The 21,456-nt window shown below is 46.2% G+C and overlaps 1 protein-coding gene across 4 annotated transcripts in view; it reads right to left on the reverse strand.

The window, feature by feature from the left end:
• Positions 1-20,779, reverse strand: part of sema4d (sema domain, immunoglobulin domain (Ig), transmembrane domain (TM) and short cytoplasmic domain, (semaphorin) 4D) — a 38,127-nt gene extending 17,348 nt beyond the window's left edge. Inside the window, exons 1-3 of one of the 4 annotated variants that reach the window (XM_056578286.1) lie at positions 20,618-20,779; positions 12,930-13,039; positions 7,669-7,714 (exon numbers count right to left, since the gene is read on the reverse strand). Coding sequence is in view for 1 of the 4 variants with exons in the window: in XM_056578285.1 (XP_056434260.1) it covers positions 12,930-12,967 (38 nt within the window). In the remaining 3 variants the exon portion in view is untranslated. Of the gene's footprint in view, positions 1-622; positions 2,823-7,654; positions 7,715-12,929; positions 13,040-20,617 lie in introns of those variants that run through there. The other 3 variants (XM_056578287.1, XM_056578285.1, XM_056578288.1) reach the window with 3 other exon arrangements.
• Positions 20,780-21,456: the final 677 nt, after the last annotated feature.

The following is a 21,456-nucleotide window of genomic DNA, read 5'->3' on the forward strand; positions in this document are numbered from 1 at the left end:
AAATACCCTCCCGGTGGACATGCGATGCAAATGGACACACCCTGCAGCACAAACACACAAATGCTACACACAACCTGAACAGTTGTTCAGCCAGGTAACCTCAAACACAGCGCTGGAGAACGGCGGGAAAGCTTAGGGAAACAAAGACTGTGTTGTTCTCGATTTAAGTAATTAAAAATGGGGGGGGGGGGGATTACTCAGAAGAAGCGATTCTTCTGAGAAAGACTTTGAGAAAGAACAAGACCCGATGAAGAACCACTGTAGGTTAAGTCAGACCACAGACCAAAGCCACCCTAGCCAGAAACTGTTCACTCTGCTACCGCCAGGAAGACGGTAGCAGAGCACCAGGACACGAAACACCAGGCTCAAGAACAGCTTCTTTCCGAGCACCACAAGACTCTTGAACTCTTAACCCTAAGATCCCTAATAAACCCTACTAAAACTAGAATACATTTATTCTAGTTTTATTTAAATTATTTGTTGCTGCTCTATTTACTCTTGCACTACTTTTCATTTTTTGCATTGTTAAGGAGAGCTTAACAATGCAAAAAAAATTATTTTTTATTGCCAGCTTTAACTGCTTGCCTTTTATGTTGTGCATTTGACTAACAAAAGAACTGACCTGAACAGATGATAACAGCAAGATGCTCTGGCTTTCCGGTATTCGTTCACAGAAAGCAACAACAAACACGTCGGAATGCAGATATACCGTTTTGAACCGGTGACTAATAGGCATCTCCTGTGACACGTAGCGAAGAAGGTAATAAAGTATGATCTTTAAAGACACCAACGTGAGGTCGACATCAGAAAGGACTGAAGCGCAGAGGCGGGCATAGCAGGAGAACAGCCTTCCATCTCCTCGCCACGGTGGTGACAGAGCTGATGACCACTGGGTCTTATCAGATGCGGCGTTCCAGGCCATGAGTCATTGGACGGAACGTTTCGTAGCAGCATCTCCTGGCTATCGACAGTTCTCACCTCACAGATAAGCTGTACTGAGGACAGCATATCACAGCCAACCAGAGAACTAGGAGTCATCTATAACTCTATCATACATCACAGACAGGGGTTATGGTGTGTTATTTATGCATTTGATTAAAGGAATGGCAAATGGAATGTTTTTTAGCACATATTTATGGATTTAAATTCTCTGCCAACATATTAAACAAAATGCAATTTATGAAAACATAAAACAAAGCTGTTCTACAACTAGAACACATGAAATCATGCTTTGTCCAGCCAAAGCATTCATGTGGATAAACAAAATATTCGGGGGGGGATTTGGACTTAAACATTGACTGGGTCCTCCCACACAAAAAAACTTGTTTTGTGGTCAGCAACAAAATAAGCCCCAAAATGGCAGCAGACCTTTCAGCCAAAGTGTAACGGTGTAAAATATTTAAATCTCCGTCTCCCTCCCTAGCTTCGCTATGCACCACATGTGTGTAGGGCAGACAGTCTGCTAAGCCGAATACCAAAACCCCCTCAAAATCTCCTCATATGTATAGGGCAGACAGTCTGCAAAGCCGTATACCAAAACAAAAACCTCTCGGTCTGTTTCAAGACCGTGGAGAGGAAATGTCATTGTAACATTGACTCACTCTAGGTGGCTTTCTCCGTATGCTTGGTTTAACGTCGTTATGTAGACATAAATGCCATTAGGTAAACAACATGAAGGTTATTAGGTGGCCTAATGCAATTGTAAGGATGCTTTTCCTACCATGTGAAGACAGGGTTGGGAAGAGGGAGGTGCTCTGAGAAAAGCCCTGTCCATCTCTGCTTCCCCCCCTCTCTTTCCCTCATCAGTCAATTCACGTGAGATTATGAGTGAACTTGAGTTCTTTGTGGAATTGTGTACTAGGACGGTGCATTTTTTGTAGTGGTGTCACAGTAAAAAAAGGTGCAGCCTTTGTGCCAGCAGGCAATTGTGGTTCTCACCTCCGACATCGGTATGGGAAAACGATACGAGTGCTTGAACAGGTTTTACTGGTACTGCCGAACAACCCACATCTTACTACGGGGCCTGGGCCAGACGCACACATGGCGCAAGATCAATCTTCAAAAAAACAATTTCGGAATAAAATAAAGTAATTACTAATTATCACAAAACACTCATTATTTTAAGATAATGAGAAGAGAACTTGGTGTGATGCTCTCTATAAAGAACAACTCATCTAAATCATTGCTATCCTTTTCATCTGCAAGGAGTCGTGTTCCACTAACCACAGCATTCCACAAAACAGGTTTTGGTTACACACAGCCTATTCGTCGGCGTTTTCGCTTTTGGTCTCGCCACATGGATAACATAAACCGTCCTCCTGAATTAAAAGGCCGCATAAATCACCGTGGCCTACCGACTGGGTGACCCAGTGACACCATTATAGAGCGTAATGAGATAGCCCAGCATGCAACGCTTCATTATCATACATCCCGTCAGACAGATCGATAACAACGATGCCACAACCGGAGGGGAGAGGAGAAAAAAATGCAAATTGAATATTGATTGGTTGAAAAAGAGAGAGAACTAGGGGGATATACCCTCCTGGGTGAATCCTGATCGCTCTCCGTCAATACTAGGATCAGATGTAAAAACGAAATGGTAAAATACCTTATGATTATTATCAACTGAATTTTACTTTTATTTTATTAACTATTTCAAATTTGAATTGAACCAACAGTATTTTTTGTGAGGGAATCCAGAGCAGGGCCAACTGAATGCAAGAGCAACTTTACAGCTCTCGCCGGCCTTTTACCCCCTTCAAAAAAGAAGCAGGTCAGCTACATAAGGAGCCATTGTTACCCCGGCAACAAGGGAATTCTGCACTCTCTTCTTACCCACCCTCCCTTTCTCTCTCCCGCCCTCCCTCCCTCCCTCCCCTCCCCTCATCCGCATCATCCCCGCAACACAGTGAGGGGGACAATGGACAGAGACGAGGAGGGGAGAATGAGAATGAAAAGGAATGGAAAGACATCACTTCTCTCGCCGTCCCTCCCGTCCCGTTCTCTTCCAGGCTTGCCAATCTTAAATGCCAGGCCAGCTTAGCCGCAAGCCAAGCCCAGAGCACAGGGCAGCGCTTTAAAGAGACCACAAAAGGCCAAAGGAGATGTAGATAGGTAGCGTGCGCCAAAGGAAAAGATCCCCCATGTGCACACGCACACCAACACACACCTCCTACATATCACAGCATATGTTAGGCATATGGCCACAATATAGCCCGCCGGTGTGAGCGTCAAAGAATCCCCGAATGTTAAAAACTTAGCAGCAACAAAGCCAAACCATTAAACCGCTTGTGGACGTGTCTTACCGTCTCCTCTTGAACCCTTAAAGAGCAGAACAGAGCAGGGTTACAGTGGCATGTGTAACGGGCCCCTGGCGGCTAGCCCGGCGCTCCGACGCGGCGGAGTGGCCGGCCCACAGGGCCTGGGACATTAAAGACGGTAACCGTGCTGGCACGTCTCTTTGAGCCCTTTGTGCTGCCCCCTACTCTGAGCTCCTCTGGCCGGGGCCGGGAGGCCGACACCTGCTCGGGGGCCCTGGAGCTCCCAGCACTAGCGCGGCTAACCGGGCACAGACGCTGGCAGGGCGCCTGGACGAGGGATGGAGGGGCGGGGAGGGGGGGGAGAGATTCTGAGTCCGAGTGTTTGTGTGAGTGTGTGAAAGAGAGCGTCTGTGTTTCGGTGTGACTTTTTATACACGAATAGTAAGTCAAATGCTAATCAAAATAACGCTGGATATCAAATCACATGTTGAAAGGGAGGCAAGTGATGTTGGATTTTACCTTGAATTTTAGGTTACTTTGGTTGGTGGTACTCACTAGTCACGGTCAACGTAGTCCTATCACACATAATAACAAATCTCTATGAAAAGGACTTCACATCCGACTAACAGCTCATCACATATAGTATATGGTTTGGAAAATATAACACATATGGTTCATGTGTGTTTGGTCAAGCCAACACCCAAAATAAAACCACGCCTGATGACAGAATCGTCCACTTCCTTTTCCCCCGCAACATCTCCAGTTCAGTCCACGGTAGAAACCCTTAATGTGACTTTTTGACCCATTGATGTTACACAAGTGAAGGGAGTTCCTGCGTTCGTAATTATAAAGTTACAGCGACTGTTGTCCTTAAAAACTTTCTCAATCTAATTGGAGGAAGAAGAGCCCTGCCAACTACACGGGGAGAATGACCAGCTGTTTCCACACACACTGAACAGGGACTCAGCAGGTCAGCCAGTAGATACAGCTCTCACTCCCTCCCTATACCCAGGCACCCTCATCTGGAGTCATAGGCGTGTGTGTGTGTGTGTGTGTGTGTGTGTGTGTGTGTGTGTGTGTGTGTGTGTGTGTGTGTGTGTGTGTGTGTGTGTGTGTGTGTGTGTGTGTGTGTGTGTGTGTGTGTGTGTGTGTGTGTGTGTGTGTGTGTGTGTCACAATACAGAGAGCCGTCAGAGTCCGGCTGAATAGCTCTGTGTTGGGGACAGATGTCTCTACCAGGGCTAGCATTAGCTGAGGGGACATTTGGTTACAGATGTGACGGACACGCATAGGATGTCACACGCTGGCTACATGATTTCAGAGCAAAAATGCCTGTGGTTTGAATCCCCTCTTATATGTCGGACAGTGATGATAATAATAATACTAAAAAGCTTAAAATAAAATATTGCCAGCTGTATCCGTCTTATGATGGATCATACGTTAAGCATTAGGCTAACCGCCAGTTTTTTCCTCACCAGATGTCTCTTGTTTTATGTCCCCTTTACACCCACAGAGTCAGTTTAACATCCTAGTTATGTGTCATGGTGTAATGTGGATGTTGAGAATACACTGAATCCTTCACCCTGCCTCTGGTTCATTTCCTCTAAAACCAACTGTAGAGGATATCAAATAAAGAAACGAAAGATATACAGTGTAAGATCTAAAATAGGAATGACAGGGAACATGAAAACAGTCTGGATACAAAGGATTTATGAAGTTAATGCGTCTGCGTGTCGAGAGTGTTGAAAACGATATTAGGATAATCTCATATTTCTGCACGAGATCAAAATAAAAGTCAGACGTCACGTTTTGGTGATTACTGCAAAACCACATGTTGACAGCTAAAGAAAGAGAAATCCTGTCGAGTCAACAGCTGCACACACACACACAGTCACACAGTGTCACACAGACACACACACACACACACACACCCCTTTGAAGTCATTAATACAATTACAGAAAAACTTCTATGGAGTTTAGCAATATTTAATTTAATACGTGTCAATTCAACACCAATTTCAATCCCAACCATCGATACAAATCCAGATGATGTCAAATATTTCAGGGTTTGGTCCTTCGATTTTCCTTGGGGTTCGTGAAAGGGGTCATAAAATGTGAGTCTGTGAGGCACTCTGCAACAGCGATGAAGTACTGTACAAGTTACATGGACTCCAGTTGAAGGAAAAACAAAAACAAACCAGAGAAAATCACTGAACCAGGACTATAGCCAAAATATATTAAGCTCTGCTAATTTTTTGGCCATGCATGTTTATTTGACTTGGTGTAAATCCTAAACAGCCCCAGCACTACCAGTGACAACCGACGGTCAGACTATGATGGAGAGGGCTAGCGTGTGCGACGGCAAACCAACACAACACAGGGGCCGTGAGAGGGGAGCCTGGCTCTATAATCACTGGGTTTCTCAGGGGGCCAAGTCTGGCTAACAGAGGGAACCTCAGCCAGCCACAGCAAACGGGCAAATGACGGGTCCGCTCCTGTAAAGGGTATATTTAGTGCCCGCGACGGGGAGCTTTGGAGAAAATCACAACACACCCTTTCCCTCTCGATCACATGGCCTTGAGAGAGAGGTAGAAAATAAAAATAATCCTATAAACATAAGCACAAATAAACGGCGCTTGAAGCGGGGTGCGGTACGGTGTGGCCCCCCAAGTCCTGGATGTCAATGTGCTCCAGTAGGCCCCAATTTAAAAACTTTACGGTGTCCTGCTACTCTTTGATTAGACATTCCCACGTTTGGGAATTTTTTACTATTGAGATCTGATCTGGGAACTGATGTGACGGCCAAGCCTCAGGGGAAACCGTCAAGCCTCATGGGAATAACAAACACACAATAGAGACCGCTCTCTTTTGTAAGAACTAATTACATGATTACATAATGTGCCGCCCAAAGAAAATGCATATACTCTCCGATATATAAACTGGAAATACCCATTAAAACTGGACATAGCCAGCCACAGTCCTTTACCATAACCATAGTACTTTAGCACAACGTATCAAACTCATTTTATTATGGCGCTCGTATATAGTCCTATAAAAGAAAAAGGAAACATTGAACGACCAGTGGGGACTTGTTACCAGTGGGGTGAGCCGTGCACTTAATGCAGTTTCCTTCAAGCTACAGCGTGACATTAAAGCGCCATTGCTACGTACACTCGGCCTGCTATTTTAGGGCTCCGAGTTCCTCCCCAGAAAGCATGTGGAATGCCGTGTGGTCCGCTGTGGCTAAATGAAAGAGAAACGGCTGGTAATCTCCTGAAAGGCAACAAGTCAAGGACCAGGTGCTGGCAGGGGGGGGGGGGGGGGCTCACAGCACCAGATTGTTATGTTTTTCCTCCATTGGTCACGGGTAATACGGCAACAAATAAAACCTGAACGCTGTAAGCTTTATTTATAGGGCGTGCTGTGAACACTCGAAAGATAAACAGGTAGATGTTCCGACGACAATAGCAACCATTTGCCACCCCTCAGCGACTTTAAATGATCCCCCGTGCTATATATTCTCACAAGCGTGCCATTAAGGAACGCTTTTTTTTTGGGGTTCCCCTTTCTCTCCCAAACTGCTCCTAGCAGGCACCAATTTCATGGTGGTGAATTTGGGAAGCGGGGACAAAACCAGAGCGTTGGGGGGGGGGCGGGGAGCCGGGGTGTGGGGCTCGGTGTGTGAGAACTCGGCCCATCCCACACTGGCTGCCACAACACTTCAACTGGGTTGCCCTCCTTTTGGCAGACACACATACTAACACTTGCATGGAAAACACTGATTTTGCCTATTTACTGTGTGGGATAGTGGAACACCACGTTGGCAACCCCTGTAATGAGATCTACAAATAGTTTGGATTCCTGTTGACCTTGTTAGGGAAGAAGGATTGGTACATAATTCTAATGGGAACCACTTCAGACCTGATTAAACCAATGAGATGTTGATGGAGACGGTCAATGGTAAAGCCTTACAAGCCTTACATCATGACAAGAAAAGACAACCAAAAAAGCAGCAACTGAAAAACATTTGAGCATTGATTCGATTTCAATCATGAAGACATCATTTGCAGTTCATAAAAGTCACCTTTAACAAGTGTAAACGAGAAGAACTCAAGGGAAAACCAGGATTAAAAAGAAACTGTGCAAAAACATAAATTGATCAGATTACTCGTCAACAAAAGCCAAAAGGAAAAGTTGGGAAATCATGCCGACATGCCCACCAATTATAATCATTTAGTTCCAGCAGCAAAAGCCCAGGTGTGCCAACATAATCGGGGATAATAAAAGAGAGAAATGAATAAAAAGGGAGGAGCTTTGGCGTGGCAGGCGCACCGTGCAAGCATGCAGCATTACTGTGGTCGCATGCGAGCAGGCAGCGGGCGGAGAAGGTCTGACCTGCGGGTCCTTACCAAGTCACGGCGCGTTTCCTCTGGAGACAATTATAAAATCCTCAGGCTACGTGGGTTGGGGGGGAGGGGGGAGAGATAGGAGGGAAGAGAGACGGAGAGGTCAGACAAGATATGCGAGTGCATGTGTGTGAGTGAGTGTGTGTGTGTTGCAGACAGAAGTCACAAGAACATGGTTAGGGCAAGCTCGCCATAAACAAATCACAGTTCACATTGCATGACACAGACACACACCAGATCACCCATACACACGCACACCCAGTTATAAGACACTTATTGCAAAACCAACATATCTTTTCGGAAATCGAACCAACTTAATCCAAGGGTTTCACGTGCCCTTTCCAAACCAATGCCGACATAATGGCTGCCATCTTAATGGCATCTGACAGAATGTCCCTTTGAGCACCCCCCCAACCACACCAACACCCTGGTGTGGACACCGTGATCTTCCAGCAGGTCGTTACGAGGGAACAAGCAGTTCCTCCAAGCTGGTGGGGGGGGGGGGGGGGGGGGGGGGGAGAGGTCTCGAATCACACGAGTTGACTGACACTGGAGGCCTGGAACTTTCCGTTAACGTCGTATACCATTTTCTAATTTAAAAAAAAACACACGATATAATACTAGGTTGTCCAAAGTGAGTCACTGCTTAGTAGAGGAATTTTTAATAAGCGCTTATGAAGTTTGTTCCCATGACCATCTTCACTTATCCCGGCAGTTCGAAGAAAACAGGAAAGGGTTGTGCAGTATCAGGTTCCAACGGGCGTACAATATGTCTTTCATTGTAAAGGAAACAGGATTAAACATTAGAGGGAATCCTCTTATTGCCATAGCAACAGATGGCTGGGTTCCCATTCATTCTCACTTGCAGTCGGTCAACTTTTATAAAGTCAAGCCTTAAGAGGGTTCCCCCTTTGCTGAAATTAAAGAATATAAACGGTGAAGACTGCATTAATTCCCCCCCTTTATGAGCGTACTGACTCTATGGAGGCCTGGCAGTAGTCACCGTTAGCAGAAAGAAAAGACTTGAATTGGCATTGAAAGAAACCATTCCACACAGTTTAAAACCACAAATGGACACACTAATCTATATAATTTGTGACCATTGGTGGCTTTAAACTTTGTGGAATGGTTTTGTATGTGAAAATATATACATCTATAGAAATAGGAATATAAAATCCACAATACATTCACAAAAAAAAAAAGCACACAATACGTCAATACCCTATTGCAAAGTTATGGCACAGAAAGAACAGAAGGCCGGCTGTAACAGTTGTACCTAATATGCATTATTTATGAGCATAAAAAGCCGGCCAACTGACAGACTGTACGTTGGGACCCCATTTTAACCATCACCATTCTCCACTGAGAGGAAAACAATCTGCCAGACAGCCAATATCCAGGTCACCAAAATCAACTCAAACACAACGTTTCATTAGCATATCCCTGGTGAGGTACATCTCTGTACAACCCACCCCTTCCCCATTCCCGTTTCCACTGTAACAAAGAACTAACGATGTCATGAGTTGATTCACCCAATCACAGTTGAGAGCTAGTAATTAAAATAGAAAACTCTTTAAAAACATGCATCTGTCCTCGTTCTTGTGCGCTGTAATGGAGTAAGTAAACTGAAGTGTGGGTTTGTAAATAGGGCGTTTTAAGCTAATGTCAATGGAAGGTTTGGAAGTGTTTGGATTCCCATTGCCCCTCCTCCTACTACAACTACACTTATTTGGAAACTTGGTTGTGAGGCACTTTTAGTTCCTTTTCGCAGTCACTACAATTGCGTTTGTAACAATTATTTGTTCTCACTCCCTCAGTTATAAGTCTGAGCGAAGTGTCTACCGAGTGAAATTAACAACACAACACTTGACAATGCGTTTTTTAGGCTTCCCATGACCTGCGATACAGTTTATTCAACTCAAGGTCAAGAGGCATGTCTTCTGATTACATCCTGAAGCCACTTTATCACAGTCAGCCACACAAAGACCCAACGGAGAGGAGCCCACTGCGACCCCATCTTGGACCCAACACGCACACAAATGAACAACACGTCACGTAGACATGCACATCAAGACAACTCGCTTCCTCCTGTCGTCCTTTCAAAGGACCAACGAAACACTGCCAACAAGACTGCGCCCTAAGATTGACGACCCAAAAGGTCATAGGTCGCCGTCCACCCCGACGACATCCGAAAGGAAACGCTCTGACTGACACTCTTTTTAACTCTCGCAAAAAACACCCAAAAACGTTGACAGCCCGTATAGCATTTTTGTGGTATAGTGACCCTCCCACACAAGCCCCCTCCCCATCCCCCAACCCAGCTGACAGCAGCACATCAGATGTCTCTATTGAGTTAGGCGTCCCGCATGGGCTGGGGTCTGGGGGTTTGGAAGTGACCTCCACGCCTCGCCCTATAGTGACACATCGGACAGGGCGTGGCGGTTAGGAGGGCAGAGGAAGTGCCGATGTCACGGGGTGGACAGACTTTCAGACCGATGACTGATGGGGAAGGACAAAGGTGTCAAGGGTATTGGCTCTTTCCTTCCTCAAACACACCCCCTCCTTCCTCAACCTCACCAACCACAACAAACACAATGTGACACTCCAGGTCCCCAGTGCCGATGGCGGACATACGGACATGAGGGGGGGGGGGGCCTTGTCGGCCTTGATTTACCAAGTGTCCGCTGAACGATGCCGGCCGCAGTAGGAAGGGCAACAGATGTCCGATTAACAGTTTGTCAGACTTCGTTCTCATCGGATGAGGCCGTGCGATTCCAAACAGTTTGCTGTAAATCCCGCCCCTGCCATGCCCGGCCGCCGGGAGCCCAGAGCCCAGAGCCCAGAGCTCAGAGCTGTCTTTTAATGGATAATAGATTATGTTGGGCTACAGGAGCTCAGTCCAAAGCTCAAGTGGACACTTTCCAATTGGAAATGGATCAGTTGCGCCGGACTGACAGGTATAAGGGGGGGGGGGGGGGGGGTTGTTGGTGACTAGAGGGGCTGGGGCTATATGGGGCTATGGGGGGGGGAGTGCGGCACCCCGATGGCTGACATGGATACAGCAGACATGCAGAGCTATGGGCGGCTGACACGGATACACTAAGTGGCCGGATGCATACTGGGAAGGGGGGGGGGGGGGGGGGGGGGGACGACTCATCACTGGGACTGCTGGCCATTCCGGTAAGGGTCATTCAACCCCCTCACGACCCCAAGATTAAGGCTCCTCCAGCAGGGAGAGGGATGGGGCTAATATCCGTGTTTGAACACACCCAGTGTTTCGGACATTTTTCCGGGTGCCGTTCCATTTTTTTTTACTGAATAAAGGATTGCAAAAGAACGGCTCAGTGTACGCTGTAACCTAGAAGGCTGAACCTTTTAAAGGCATCTCTCGAACAAGGCGCCGTTTGGACTTTGTATCTGGGATAGAAGACAGTGTAGTCCAGAGGTACGACCGGAGGGAACGTTATACATTTGGTAATGCGGCCGGGGCAGGGGCGGGGGAGAATGGGGCCCGCGATGTGGGCACAAGAACCAAGATATGTGGGGAGCGGAGCCGGCTCCTTGCTCTGTATGAATCTCAAGTAGTCACATGGCGAGGGGGGCTTTGTTTGCTGTCACTGGTGGGTTTGGGGGGGGGGGGGGGGGGGGGGGTCCTTCAACTTCTCCCTCACTTCCTTACAAAATAACATTTATCATTCTTCTCCATCGCTCTCCCCCCCCTCACCAACCTCCCCCGCTAAAACTTGGACTAGTGCAAGCAACGCACAAATTAACCCCCCTCTCTACCCCAACTCTACCCCCAAACTCTGACAACCCTCTCCCCCCCCCCCCCCCCATCTCTACCCCCGTCCGAGTTGCTAGGATACCACAGCGGCAATGGAGGGGGGGGGGGGGGTACGCCTTGTCAACAGCATCATTACTTACATAGAAACTGCCACGAATCCACACAGCGCTCCGAATACAAAACGCGCTTCGGTTCGGGGGCAACAATTGAAACATTCCCACGCACACAAAAAAACGATCGCGGCAAGCAAGGAAAATGGTTCCATGTAGGAAAACCTCTATGAACCCCTTAAAGAAGCGGTCTGCTGGTCTTTGCTGGCTTTGAGCAAGGGGTTCATAAAAATACACCGCCCTGAGCCCCGTGTTGTCATGTAATATCCCCCACTGTGGCGGGGCGGAGGGAGGCCAGCGCTCGCCTTTCAGCAGCGTCCCTCGCTCCAGAGAGGGTGAACAGGTGCGTCGGGCGGCGCTGGTATGTGTTGTATACACAGTAGGCCTCGCTGGCACGGCGCGGGCTGGCTAATCATTGGGCACGGCAGCGCACCGAAAGGGCGCGCTGCCGTGGCCTGACGGGCAAGGGGGAAATGCACAGGATACACCTGCTGCTCACGCACACATCCCATGGTGAAGAACATGTATGTACACACACACACACACACACACACACACACACACACACACACACACACACACACACACACACACACACACACACACACACACACACACACACACACACACACACACACACACACACACACACACACACACACACACTATAAGTAACAGGGCAGGTCAACTATTAACCAAAAAGCTTTTCAAATGCGTCCATTGCCAACGTTGCACGGCATGGACAGTGGCATTAGAAGGACAAATAGAAAACCGAGCTGGAAGCAGGGCTTCACAAAACCACCAGAAGATACATCCCCCATGATTAAAAATAACAAGTAAACCGAATCAAGACACATTGAGATAAGAACCAGAAAGTCACAAAGGAGGAATAGAAGCGAGGTGTGATTGGTTTGGTTGGCATCGGCTTCTCAAACATCTTATGGGCGGGTAAAAAAAAACAACCGGTGTGTAGCAGCAGAAGATCCAACATTCCAGCACTGCAAACCGGAATGCTAATCAGCCCTTGGTGCGACTGGAAGACATCTTGGGAGTGACAAAGTGTTCGTACCAACCCCCCCACCAACCCCCGGCCAAGCTTGGCTTTCTCTGCCACTATCAGAAAACCTGACTCCCCCCATGGCGCACACGCACACACACACACACACACACACACACACACACACGCACACAGAGCAGGGCGATCGCCGAGGAAGACAACAGAAACATTTGTTTTCCGACCGCCATCATCTTACTTCACGAGGAACAGAAGTGGGCGAGTACAGTGGGGGCTTTCTGTCAGAAGTAGGGGGCTGGAAGAAGAAAGAAAATACACAACACCAACACATAAACACTCAAGAGGAGCCACTTACTTGTCTGTCATGGCTTCAGCGAGCGAGTATGGGTTCATTTAAAAGGCCCGAGGTGGTTGTCACTGAGGTGTGGGGATGGTGAGGCCCGGAGCGACCGTCACAGCAGTGTTCTGTAGGAGACCAAAACAAAAATGACCATCTTGACACTAATTGAACAGGATGGCATTTATAAAAGACAAGCAGCAATGACCGGAGGTCTGACTCGCATTCGAAAAAAAGTTGGAACTATAGTTCTAAAACGATAGTAAACAATTCTAGATAAAGCCTCAAGCTTAACTTAAAGTTAACCAAATGTATTTGAAACACAAGATTTGAATGATTTAAGTTGTACCGGATTTGAATAACAATCAAACTATTGTCAAAAAAAAAAAAAAAAAATCATGTCAACGAATCTATGATTCAATTTATCCATTTAATCAGTCTCATAGCCCAAAAACCGATTGAACAAATGAGTGAATGCAGGACCCCCCATGTCTGCGGGTCTGCCCAGGCCTGTTCGGGACACAGAGCACCCTGCACCACTTATTTTAACAAGGTGGCGACTGTGAACAATGGAGCGTCTCCACACAAAAGAACCATTGGATTGAGCCATTGCAAGGACCGGGCACCAGGGCGAACTCTGCAGATATGCCTGACTTGCTCACAATCAACGCTCAGGGAATGGGGATTTTATTGCCATGGTTACCGGGGAAACCGACCCACCAGCCAGCCAGTCAGCTAGCTAGCTGGTACAAATGGAGCGCAACAACAAGTGCGGTTCGCTAGCGGAGAGAGGAGAATGGCAACGCTGGCTTTATGAATCTCTTCAAATCTAATTACCGCCACAGGAGGTTATTTGGGTTAAGTAGCAATGACAAGGGGTTGGGCCAACCGCTAGGTTACTAAGCATGTTTTAATCCATCTAGATGCCCTGAAACAATGCATGCATAATACATATCCGATAAATATATTTAGGTTTAATTATTTAGCAGCAGACGCTTTGGTCCCAATAGACTAGATAAGACCTAATACACACAACTGTAGGAATCGGAAAAAAGCCTTCCAGTTTCCTAAAAAGCACACACGCTAGATGCATCACTGTAATTTCCCCAAACACTGCAGGAAACACTGCTGTCTGCAGCAGAAATCTAATATTGGATGGATCTGTGGGAGCATATTTGGGATTTCATACCAAACTGCAGACATATCCTTGTTGCGGTCTGGCGTTCTGATTTGGAAAAAAAATCCCTTCTACTGAACAGAATCCTTTTGACTGGCAGTTCAACAGCGTTAGCAGCAGCTCATCCATCCTATATAGGATTATTACAGTATTACGTTATTCTATCAGACCAAATCCGTTTTATTCTGCCTTCGCTTTCTCACATAGCAGACACGAGACTCGGGTGAATGGTTTGGTTTTCCTATTTAGGATGCAGAGAAGACAATTAAAAAAGGGCCTCAGGGTTGTTTCAATGCATTTTCAATAGTGATTGCTTCATTGCTTTATGGAAAAAAAACAATGAGGTTAGGTTCAGGAGGCTCCTGGACCTTTTTTCCCTCTTCAGGAAGGGGGAAAAGGTCTTTCCAAACACAGACACAAGCCAGCGGCAGTTCGTCTGGATGGGGGTTGTCTAGCCGTCTTCCATCCCCTCGCCAATTATACTACAGTTCAAAAAATAAAAAAGGTGCACTTTGCGTCTCTCCCATTTTCAGGTAGACTTGTCACTTGCATTGCACTGGTGTGTATATTATCTTTGCTCAATGCTTATGTTGGCCTGTCGTGATTACAGTTCCTTTGTATGCTGGCTTCGGTTTACGTCAGAAAGAGGCATCGACTGAGCATAGAAAACACCTTCTTCAAATTATTTTTTTTTGGCAGGCAGCATAACAAATAGCCTGACACCACCAAAATAATCACCGTCCACACATTTAAAAAGAGGGTTTATAGGAATTTTCTAAAGTGGTGAATTGCATCACTGTGGGAAAACGGATACGCCCAACGTTGTAGCTTTATAGGGTAGAATACACCAAAGAGGGGGAAATGGTCCAACATCTTAGAAGGGAACACTTCGATCCATGGTTTGGCTCGTCTCATTTCAACAGCCTCACGGGAAGGTGGCGATGCAAAATATTCCACACAAGTGCACAATAGGTCTGTTTAGCAAACATCATGGCATGACATACAAGGACACAAAAAAGGCACTTGTGTTCGATGCTGCCTCATGGTGTGGACCTCCGACTACCCCAGCCAGACCATCGCTCACACACATGTCCTTCCCATGTTTCCCTGTTCCCAGAAGGGATGCCGTGTTCCTTTCCCTTTTGGAGAACCCGGCTTTGCTGAGGTGATCAAAATGTGCTTCAGCATGCTCATGGAAACACCTTTCGGGGCCGTAAATCATTATAAGGGTTCTCTGGTATGTAAACAAACTTGACACCTAGCGCAGGGTACACGTTAGCGCTACCTAGACAAAGACCCTGGGAAATGCTGACATGGCAAAAATACATTCATTGATCCAATTTTAAAAAGCCAAGACGCAGGTTTGCTGTGAAGCCTTAAGACCACCACTGTCATTAGTAGCTAGTAGTAGCTAGTCGTTAGAGCTACACAACGAGGATCTAAATGGATGTCAAGGCGGGATGGCCACATCGCTGCCAGGGGTCGGACTCCTTTGAGGGAAAAGCACCGCTCCCTTTTAAGTGTCTGGACTGCTGTGATCTACCTTCCAAGCGCCGTGTTCCCACAACAAATAGCACGAGTGGGCTGGTTCCACTGCAATATTTGGGGCAACAACAACAGACGATGTGAAAGGCTGCATTCCAAGTTATGGAACCTTGCGTTCCTTTTTTTAAAAAGGTAATTTGCAATTAAACCCCAAGGCAAAATATGAATTCCACTGAATGTCAAACAATAGAACAACTGACATTCATAACTACCAAATAAGTCAATTGAATCCAATCATCCAATCGAAAACATTTTTCGTTTCTTCGTTGTAAAGATTATAAATAGGCAATTATAAAAACTGTCCACATAAACAAGCCAAGTGCACCCAAACTATCTGCCGCAGCCAGAGGATGACGGCCATCCCTCCACGGCGCTGAATTATTCAACACCTAGATGCACAATTGGGTAAAAATAGTATGGGCACAAGTTGACAGCAACGTGAACAACCCATCTAGAGCAGAGCTGCAGGAACAAAAAAAAAACCTTTTCACCCTCTTGTTCTTGACAACACACTCACCCACATCCACCCTTGATTTCATTCACAACGTATCAAACCTTACCATATTCAGAGTCACCGTCACAAACGGTTGAATAAAAAGAAAAGAGACAGAAAGGTAAAAGGTCCAGAGCTCCTTCACAGCCTTAGATCTGCCGTCCAAATGGTGCTGCACAATGGGTGTCAGTATCCTCACAGCCTGCTGGCTCTCATGACAAACCAGCCCCCGGTCCTCCGCCACCAGACAACCGCCACCGTGATGAAATCTGCTTCCTAGTCGTGCATTGGTCTGTCTCTTCTCCCACACACACACACACACACACCCACACACTCCCCTCATTTAAAGTGCCCGCCTCCTTCCAAGTACCGATCCGCCAGCGTAACCTTTGAGATCAAAAGGAGACTGCATTTTGAAATAAGAGGAAGGAGGAAGAGGGAGGAGAGAGACTTCTGACCACGCTAGCATATGCCTCTGGCCGGCTGCCCATTTCATCCCAAACCCGTGTGCTAAGATAAACGTTGACAAAAGAGGAGAATATGGCTCTTCTCCCCTTCCTTCACACACAAGCTGGGAAAAGGAAATCGCCAGAGCCGAGATGGTGCCTCTGGAAGGCGTCAAAGCCACATGTTTCTTCAAGAGAGGGGGAGGGGTGATGGGAGATGGGGGGAGGTTTGTGTGTGCATGTGAGTGAGTGTGTCTATTGTTCTAGGGATGGATGCCCCCCCCGCCCCCCACCCCTCGCTCCATCTCCGCTAGAATATAGGGGATGGCCACTGAGCTGCGGTCAGACGGTGTGTTTACGCGTGTGTGTGTGTGTGTGGACCAAGGGTGGATATAGAGGCGCATTCTAGATCTAACAACAGCTGTCCCTTCAGGTAACGTTTGACGCTGTGCAGCAGAAGGTGGTTCGCTGCTTTACAATTCAAAACCGCAAAAGGTTCGACCCCAGGGGAAGGAAAAAGAAGCTGACAATTTCTGAAAGTTTAACATTGTGCACAGTACTCACTCTTTTAAAAAGGTGCAGTGCTTTCCAACGGTATAGTGGCCTTCGCATTTGAAATCATATTCAATTTAAGTTTTGCATTTCTCATATCTGAGAAACTGAAACTTTGATAAAACTTTGTACGCATTCAAAGTTTCCCCACTTATTAGCAATGCTATTGGCTGTGATAAACACAGGTTGACCTAACAGAAAGCATCAAATACCCGCAATCCGTTCTGTTTATATCTATATCAAAACATAGGTCCACTTTAAATATTATGGCTAATACACAACACTGCGCTCAACTCCCAGGACTGATCCAAACGTGACCAGGGGCTGGTTTACCAGGGTGTGGCTTTGAGGCGTTCATTTGGAAAGGGGTCGTCCCAGAGTCCTCATCATCTGAGATAACAGACAATGGTCCTCTGCATTGTAATGCTCTGTGACTCACACCGCAGCACAATGGACAGCAACAGCCTCCACGGGCTCCTGGCCCCCGGGCCCACATTACCATAGATGCTGAGCGACTGATTGCTTCATGTCGGCTCCGACGAAATACCGGTGGGTTTTGTACTTACAGCGAGGAACTGATAAAACATAAAAGTGTTGAAGTTCCTGAAAGGTGGCGTGATGTGTCCAGTGCCTTGGGTAGCTCGGGTATTAGAAAGAAAGTAAGAGGATAGGACGCTTATGTACTTGGGGGGGGGGGGGGGGGGGGGGGGAAAGAATCAGGTTAATCAGAGTTGTTAATCGGTGGAGGTGGTTGGAGGTGGGAGAACAATGGCTGCTATCCGCGTGTGATGGTAAAGGTCAGACGAGGAGGATCTCTTACAGTGCGCCACCCAGCAGGGGAGCGGCCCTCAGTCAAGGCCACTCTAAAACTGGAGTACTTGCCGAGAAACAAGTCCAACAGTAGTGGGTTGCATGTTAACCTTCAATTCTATTACGATGCATGGCCTTTGCTGTAACCAAAATAAACAAGACATCAAGATAATCAACTTGTGTTCAAAAAATAAATGGAAAAGGGAACCATTTCTGTTTGACAGTTTGAGTTTGAAACAAGGCGTCTTTTCAGTTCCTGATTTGAAACCCCTTTCCAAACCATTTCAATTGGATTATAGATCATAACAATGGGGGTCATGTAAAACGCAAACGAGCATGCTTATGCAAGTTCCCTACCAGGAATAGTATCTCTGGCTATTTCGACCAAGACATGCAAGTCTTGTGCTTTCAATGGTTGTGAAAACGAGAGCATTAGAACTGGTTACCCCTTTGGCACATGGTAATCAAATGAACTATGTAAAGTTCAGTAAACACATTTTTCACCGTTCCACTCCACCAGGGCCGAACAATGTTGAAAATATGAAAAGGCGTGATTCATAACTAGTAAATGTGTTATTATTTAAAAAGTGTGCCACGGTTGATTTATTAACAGAATGTAAAAGTCCTTAGAATGTGACAAAAGCGTTTTTTTTTTTGCCATCTCCTCAATGGTAGATGTTTCATATGCCATGTTAAAATGAGATAAAACAGCAATAACCTTGCCTTCTTCTGGTGGAAGTCCATGTAAATAAAGTGACTATGTATCCAATGGTGACGACATTATCAGAGTTTTTTCCCAAACATCAAGTTTCACACACTGATTCATCAAAGACCAAAAAGATGAAACAGAGAACCCTTTGTTCAATTAGCTATCATATAATCATCTTCTCTTGTGCGTACTTTATTACATAGGTTTTGATTAATAGGGTGCTTTACTCTATCCATCTAGACATCGTCAATTTGTCAATTGTCCCTTCGAAAAGCAGCGAGTTCTCTAAGCTCTTCAAGGTGGCAGTTAGTAAACCATTGATGGTGTGATCCCACCATCAATGCCAACTTTGAAGTCAAATCAACTTTTACATACTTGTATGGACTTCGAACATACTGAGAATAAACAGACACGGGCACGAAACCGTCAAAACAAGGGACACCCGGATACAATGGTTCCCCTGAAGGACATCAAGTTCACGACTAGACAGCAATCCGTTCAGCGGTCCGCAGATAGGCCATGGGGTGGGGTGGGCGGGGGCAACACATCACAGCAATATCCTGTCTCGACTTGTCCCCCCCCCGCCTGAGGGACTAGTGGCATGTCCTGATTCCTACCCCAGTGCCAACGGGCCATTGCATCAACATGTCCCGGATGCCTGCCCCATGCCTTATAGGACACGGTCTGTCCAAGGACCTATGGAAGGGAACTTGGTTGTGGTAGTGAGTAGGCTGCAATAATAAACACTTTGAGGGCCCCCTTAAAGAGAGGGAAGGGTTGGATGGACCAGCTGTAGCCCATTTATTAGAGACAGTGGCACAAGCACATATGGGTTGGTCGTCTGTCTCCCAGTCTTTCTATGCAAGGAGGTGGATGGATTCTGAGACACAGTTCCAGCTATGTTCTTTAACTTTCAGTGTGGCAGCATTTGGACAGCAGTCACTAATTAATCACGTTCTAAAGACGTGGAGAAAGCAGGGCCGTGCACTCATAGCAGCTGTTATGCCATAATCTCTGGAATATTTCTGAGCGGATTCTCGTGGTTAGGCTGCCACAGCTCAACATTGCTCGACGCAATATTGACCATCAAGTGTGTTTAGGAACCAAGGTGGCATCATTTCCTCACGGCAGAAAAAGCCAGGAGAATGTAGAGGTTATTAAACTCTGACTAGACATGGACAGGACAGGTGAAAGATTTACGACTGTGCACCGATTATCTGCAGCTGCAATACAGACACGTTTCCAGGAGATGAGGGAAAAAAACATCATGCTAAGAGACACGCTTGGAGAGGGAGAATATCCCTACATTCTCTTGTTAACAAAAATCATAATCAATCATATTATATTTGATTGAGTAATATTCATTGCTGGCCACACTAGTGCAGTTCGTTTGAAGTTGTTTAGCAAACTTAGACGATACGCTGAAAACGTTTATGCTTTGAATATAGTGTAAATTATTCGAAGAAGGAAAGCTCCGTCGATTGATAAACGCCATTGACAGGAGCCCAACTATGTCCTCTGCAGCAACATACTGGCCCCTAGAAATCAGTGATTTGAAATCACTAAACTGAACAACTTAAGATCCAGACGTTTTTTTTTCCAAATCCATATTTCGAAATTAATGTTGCACAAAGAACCACATGAAATGTCAACTCTCAGTTTGAAAGTGATTGGCATAATGCATACCTTCCAAAACCCGTTAAATAGTATTTTATCCAATTTGAATGTAAAGCTCCCCACTCGTTGTTACTAGAAATGTTAGTCTACAAGTAGTCGTGCATTGTGAATACTATAAAACAGACTGCAATTTGCTAACACCCAACCCAATCGGTCTTTATACTAGGAATCTCACACTATAACAAGTGCAGCACCGAGTCTGCAAGCCGACGGGACCGCATGAGCACCCGACTAAACGGACGGGCGGACCAAAGTTGATAAATATAGCTCTAACTAAGACAAAAAAGGGACACTTACAGGGAAGGGAAGCCGATATTGACTCAATGCAATGTATCCTTCGTCCCGTGCAAAAGAGTCGATAGATGGCGTGTGGTCGCAGGAGCTTTGACAAGTTAAGTTTCTCTGCTGCGTGTCTCTCTGCTCAGCATGGCGGCTGGTAGCGGCGACTGGACTCGGCGCTCCCCGAGGCTGTTGCATTAACACGGCTGTAGTGGGAGGAGGGAGCGGAGGGCGTGGGAGCGAGATAAACCTATGGTGCTGCTCACTGGGATGTGGGATCACATGCATTAAGCAAAAAAACCTAAAAACTAAATGTTTCTGGCCCGTTATGAAAACTCAGGGTCTTGTTTTTTGGGTTGGTTTTATGTGTTTTATTTTATCCATCAAAATAAATAACAGTGGACCTAAAAGTTTAGTTTTTGGAATATCAATAGCGATAGCATTACTATTGATGATGATTTAACAATGCAAAATAATATACCTAATTCAAGAAAATGAGTGACAGTGCACATTGTGTATGAGAGAGGGGTTGTGTATGGTGGGTGCTCTAAACGTCGCTATTTGATTTGGGGCGAAGGGTTACATAACGTTTTCTCTAGTGCAGGACTGGAGTGTAAACAAAGTCGAGTACGGACAGACTGACCCCTTGTGTTATACCGCACGACAGAGGAGGAGGAGGAGGAGGAGGAGGAGGAGGGGAATGAGGGATTGGAGGGCGACTCCAAGGCGATAGTCTGAGTACAATGCCGTCATTCAGTCACAGCTTTTGCTGCTGAAAAAAACAACAAAAAAAACAACAACAGTATGCCAGTTTGCATTACAGGTGTAATTTTAAACACTTTTGAAATGGTATTTTT

Source organism: Gadus chalcogrammus, chromosome 19 (genome assembly GCF_026213295.1).
Source record: "Gadus chalcogrammus isolate NIFS_2021 chromosome 19, NIFS_Gcha_1.0, whole genome shotgun sequence".
Lineage (NCBI taxonomy): Eukaryota > Metazoa > Chordata > Actinopteri > Gadiformes > Gadidae > Gadus > Gadus chalcogrammus.